Below are 5,799 nucleotides of genomic sequence, written 5' to 3'. Positions count from 1 at the left end.
AACAAAGACAAATAAAGACCAGATCCACCGAAGAGAAATGCCGACTGAATCTCATGAGATCCACCGAAGACAATCCCTGCCCCCCCCCCCCGCCACACACACACATACCGATGATGGTAGCAGCACCACCGGGACGGGGCCTAGGGGAGAGAATCTTATTTCATCTTCACAGAGCCACCACCGCCTTGCCTCTCTAAACAGGACACAAATCAGAACAAAACTCAAAGAAGCATCTAGAAACAAAAGCCTTTCCGCCGGTAAGGGATGAGATACACCACGCCTGTATGGTCCTAAGATCACATGAGACGAGGTAGTGATGTTCTACCTGGATTGCACATCATTTTTATTCCCTTTGCTGTTTCTGGTCCTACTAGCTGTAACAAAGACAAGTGATTTCTGATAATGGAGATCTAAGAGGGAGCTCTCGTTATAAAAAAGGCATATGAGTTAGAGATCAGTGAATGCCTACACAGTTCTTTCTAGCTAGCTCGGCCTACCAATTAAATTGGTCAAAGGACAAGTAGAAGAACACGCTGAACCTATTCGCAAAAAAGAAGAGCACACGCTTGACCTTCCACTCAAGATGATCGATCTAGGTGAACTGAGCGTAGCTCAGATAGTTAGGTTCCTTGTTGTGGAACCAGACCACCAAGGCTCAAATAGTTAGGTTCAACTTCATACTCATGCATGCATTTTTTCTGAATTTATCTTAGCCTTTCGACGACGTTTTTTAAGTGGGAGGAGACGTTCCCCTTGACTACAAGACCCTCTGGTGTCTTAGTTAATCTCAAGATGTTGTGTCGGCGGTTTTTCAAGCATGGTGCATTGGAACACATTTTTTCAAACCCCTAAAGATGTTGTGGAACCAGACCACCAAAGTTTTGAGTTGTTTTGACATGAATATGCATGCATGTGGACTAAGGACATGTTAAATTTCGTTCAATAACACGTTATATTGTATGCTGCACAAAAAAATTATGGCCTCAAAATCAATAAAAAAAACTAGCCTTTTTCTGTGTGTATTTTTTTTGGTCTCTCACATGAAAGCACGTATATTGACGAATATTTGCACCGTTATAGTACACTACTATACCCGCATGTGCACAAATTCTTGGATTTTTTTCAGGCTGTAAGCATCCATTTGTTTGCTCTTCAAACAACCGGCTCAATGTGCCCGTGCTCCAAAGGCATTATTTCGCTACTCCTACTACCGAGCTCATTTGAACTCGGGACAAACAGTAAATTCTGAAGAAAAAACCCAAAAAATGTGAATTTTTCTGGTGTAGGCCTTGACAAATGTTCTCGATGCTTGCAAATTTTCATCCCGAAATAACATTCGTAGAAGTCATGGCAAAAAGAGAGCACTCCAAAATGCTTTCGAAAATAGCATTTTTAAAGTGTCAATTTTATTTTTTTACCACGACTTCCACAAATATTATTTCATAATGAAAACTTGCAGGCGCCGAGAACATTTGTCAAAGTTTGCACCCAAAAAAAAATTCAGATTATTTTGAACACTGTTTTTTCGATTTACTATTCATTAGGAAGCATATGAGCTCGGGATTAGATACTCCGCGTCCATGCTACTGCCGCTACTCTTTCGACTTTCATAGTTTCAGTGGAGCCTCTCCCAGGCAGAAATTACATGCACGGTTGTTATTTGCTAGGCTCGGACAGCGGACACATCCTCGACGTGGTGGCTTGGAAGCGTTCATGCTAGCCATTTCTGCCGCAGGATATTTGCCGTGCGTGAATGATACACACACACCCGGCCTCAAGCTCACATCCATGTGAACCACCGGACGGACGTAGTCTTCTCTGAAAAAGACGGATGTGGCTCGCACGATGCCCCGCCAGCTCCCGTTGGTCGGCTCCCATGTCGATCTGCACTGCTACAGAGGGCATCCTCGGCTGCCACGGGAACCCCTGGTCCAGGGGAGCCGGGTGAGCACCCTCGAAAGTGATGCTCCCCCTGTTCGGAATTATTTGTCTCGGATATAGATGTATTTAGAATTAAAATATATCTAGATACATTCATTTTTACGACAAATAATTCCGAACGAAGGGAGTACAAATGAAAGCGACAACCCTCTCGTTTATGCGACGTTTGTTTCTACCACCCGATTGCTAGAAGTGCCATCGCTGCGATTCAAGATTTTTAGGTTGCGAGGCCACATACGTAGCACTAATACACAATAGCTAAAATACCAGTCCACTAAATTTGGATTTTGGGTCATCGAATTGAAGAAGGAAGAATAGAACCGCCGGAGATGAAGAAGGAGGCCGCCGGCGTCGGGGAAGAAAACAACCACTGTCTATCTTAAGGTGGCGGGTGGGTGCAGGTTCGCCGAAGAAGCACCTCACTATCTATCTTAGGGTGACGGGTGGGGGTGCTGCTTCGCTGGAGTTTTTTTTAGGTGGTCGCTGGACTTAAGGGCTAGGGGTGGTGGCAAGACCGGCGGTGGGGGGAGGGGGGGGGGAGGGGTTGAGGGGAAGGCAGTGCGAGGAGGCGGTCGCGGGAGCGTCGCCGGCCGCGGTAGCAGCGGCATGATCTGTTTCCAGGAGGAAGAGGGTTGGAGGAAGAAGAGCGAGGATCACAATTCGTTTGTCATCGACCGCTCAAATTGATTCCCCAAATAGTCTGACCCAATTCAATTTTCAGACAAATTACCCATTACCATGCCCAAGGTAAAAGCGTTCAGTAGTGATCTAAACACTCTTATATTTTTTTTACATAGGGTGTACAAGCTGACAATCATTTAGTGCACATTTTTTTTTTCTGAGCAACCTTTAATGCACACCTTGTTGCACCAAATCTATCTCAATGGTTACAAACAAAATCACCCACAAAACCATTTTCCTTCCTCTGTCAACCGAATTTGACGTGGCCTGTGACCTCTCACTCACTCTGTGCATTTAAAAACTGAATCGAAAAACCATACCGAAAATAAACCAAACTGAACCAATTTTATGGTTTTTATGGTTTTTGGTTTCGGTATGGTATGAACTTTTCATACCGATTTGAACTTGTTTTTATTGTATATACCGGAAAACCGAACGGTTAACCGAATAAACTGAAGTAAAAAATAAATTTATATTTCTTGAGATGAACAACCATACAAGTTGTCATTTTTCTTGTACATGAGTCAAATGCACTACTAAGCACGTAATTTTTTCTTGTAACATAGTTATTTTTGTATTTTCAAAATGCTAAGCACGTCCATAACCATCAACAGATGAATCAATGCATGCATATATACTTATATATATAGTCATATACTATTTGCGTAGAATAGTAAGTGTTTTGAGTCATAAATTTGCTAATTATTATTACGTCATTTTTAAATTCGCGTCAACTTTGGTTTTTGTGGTATATACCGAAACCATACGAAATAATTTGGTATAAGCCAAAACCGAACTGTATTTTAATTTTATACCATATTTACCGAAATATTAATACCGTACAAACTGAAAAACCATATAAATCGAATCATGTAAACCGAATAAACCGAACGCACAGGATGACCTCTCACTGTCAACCCACCGCCCATTTCTCCCCGTCAACTGCACGGACAAGATTTCGGCCACCACCACACAATTGACAATCTGATTTCCCACCTCAAAATACACGCACAACTCGTACTGGTTCTACGTATATGTACACTCTCTAGTACGATCTGCCCGGGTACACGTGTGGCCACCACATTGTTCCCTTCCATGCGCGCACGTACGAGCACGATTGCTTCGCCCTCACGCCGCTGCCACGCGCTTCGGCTTCGCCACCGTCTGGTACGGCGGCGCCCACGCCTCCGCGTACGGCGCCGGAGCCGGCCGGCCGCTCCATGCCTGCGACGGTGCAGCCTGTGCGTCCGACAGGCGCCAGACCTTGACCGACCCGTCGAGGCTCCCGCTGTACACCACGAACCGCCGATCCCCGCCCGAACCGGCGGCCGCCTCCTCGTCCATGGCGACGCACTTCACGGGTCCGGTGTGTCCGGCCAGAACGCTCAGGCAGACGTGCTCTGCCCCGTCGCGCCGCCAGACGCAGAGGGTCCGGTCGGCCGAGCCGCTGACGACGACGTTGCCGGCCACCGCCAGGCACATCACCGCCATCTTGTGGCCCTTGAGCACGCCGCCGTATCTCGCCTCGCCGTCGACCCAGTACCAGTAGGTGACCAGCCCGTCCGACGAGCCCACGTAGACGACGCGGTCCTCGGGCGACACGGCGATGGCGGTGACCGCGCTCTCGCCCTCCCTGAGCACCTTCTCCAGGACATGCTTCGTCGCGTCGCCCTTCGCGGCCGTCTCCCGCCGCCACACCTTGACGGTGCCGTCGGCGGACCCGGTGAACACGACGCTGTCGAACCCGGCGGCGGCCACGGTGTTCACTGCGTCGTCGTGCGCGCTGACGGACTCGAGGCACTTGGAGTCCGACACGCGCCACACCTTGAAGGTCCTGTCCCACGAGGCCGAGTAGAGCAGCCCGGCGCCCTCGTCGAGGCTGAGGGAGGACACGGCGTCCGAGTGCCGAAGCCACACCGCGCGCTGGCGCCCCTTGCGCTGCGTCTCGACGTAGCTGGTGGGGTTGACCGCGCTCTTGAGGTAGTCCTTGAGCTTGGGGAGCGACCCCACCTGGCGGTGCACGGCGGGGTTGTCCGCGTCGGCGCGCCACACGCGCACCTTGCCGTCCTGGTGACCGGTGAAGATGCGGCCGTCGTGGGCGACGACGATGGCCTTGACGAGGCCGCTGGCGGTCCTGAACCCGGCGAGCTCGCGCTGGTCCCGCCACACGCGCACGTTCCGGGAGTCGGTTCCGGTGTAAAGAACGTCCCCGGTCGCCGCCAGCGAGTAGACGTGGCCGTCCTCCTTGACCAGCGACGCGATGAGGCCCGTGGCCCCCGATTCCGCGACGGCGCCCCCGGCGCCGAGGCCCGGGAGGTGCGCCCACGGCGACCTGGGCGTGGGCGGGGTGGAGGAGCCGCAGTAGCGCGACGGCGAGGCGTCCCCGTCCGTGGTGGGGTAGGACGAGCAGCTGTACCCGTCATCGTCCGACACAGAGGCGGAGGAGGAGGAGAAGGACCTCGGCGAGCATGCGGCCACCGCGGCCGGCTCCGGCCGGAGGAAGTTGAGGAGCTTCTGGTGGTTACCCATGGATCGATGCCACAACAACTCACACGAGAAACGATGGATCAGCTGGTTGATTTGCGCTGCGCCGAGCGGCTGGGTCCTTTTTAAGGTGAGGAAAGGGAGCCGAATATGGAATGACCTGCGTCGGAAGGAAAGCCGGCCGGGACCGAAAGGGAGGAGGAGAAGAAGCTTGCGAGGTTGGAGAAGACGAAGGCGAGCAGCGGCCGTATATATATCGCGTGGAGACGCTGAGAGACAGAAGCGAGAGCTATGCCGTGGGAGCCACGACGGTCCGACAGGTGGATCCGGATCCATCCAAGGGTCTGATTTGATTGATTATTTTCCTTCCATTTCCTTTTAATAAAGGAGGGTTCTGCTTTCTTGATTTTGTCGGTTTATTTGATTTATTCATTATTGGGAATGGGTCACCCAACAGTGGGCACGCGGCGAGCGCTGCTTCGGTGGCAGGACTATATATTGTGCCGTTCATTATTGGATGGTTTCGTCACTTCGATTTATTCTTAAAGAAAGAAAAATTTAGTTTTTGTATTTTTCTTTTTTTTAAGTCTGCATATAAGGTTTGGTCAAAGTCAAATTTTATTAACTTTGACTAAATTTATAAAAAAATAACAAGATTCACAATATGAAATCAATATTGTTAGATGCATCATA

General features: G+C 50.0%; 1 protein-coding gene across 1 annotated transcript; it reads right to left on the bottom strand.

Annotated features, from left to right (window-relative positions):
- Nucleotides 1-3,410: 3,410 nt before the first annotated feature.
- LOC119286695 (protein JINGUBANG-like) lies at nucleotides 3,411-5,315 on the bottom strand. The gene has a single exon (XM_037566132.1). The coding sequence runs from the start codon at nucleotides 5,149-5,151 to the stop codon at nucleotides 3,751-3,753; it is 1,401 nt and encodes a 466-aa protein (XP_037422029.1). The 5' UTR covers nucleotides 5,152-5,315; the 3' UTR covers nucleotides 3,411-3,750.
- Between the last annotated feature and the right edge of the window lie 484 nt (nucleotides 5,316-5,799).

This window comes from Triticum dicoccoides, chromosome 4A (assembly GCF_002162155.2).
Source record: "Triticum dicoccoides isolate Atlit2015 ecotype Zavitan chromosome 4A, WEW_v2.0, whole genome shotgun sequence".
Classification (NCBI taxonomy): Eukaryota; Viridiplantae; Streptophyta; class Magnoliopsida; order Poales; family Poaceae; genus Triticum; species Triticum dicoccoides.
Note: the sequence above shows the minus strand (reverse complement) of the source record. Positions and strands in the feature narration are given on the sequence as shown.

Coding starts and splice junctions, on each gene's coding strand:
- LOC119286695 (XM_037566132.1), bottom strand. CDS start 5,151: ATGGGTAACCACCAGAAGCTCCTCAACTTCCTCCGGCCGGAGCCGGCC.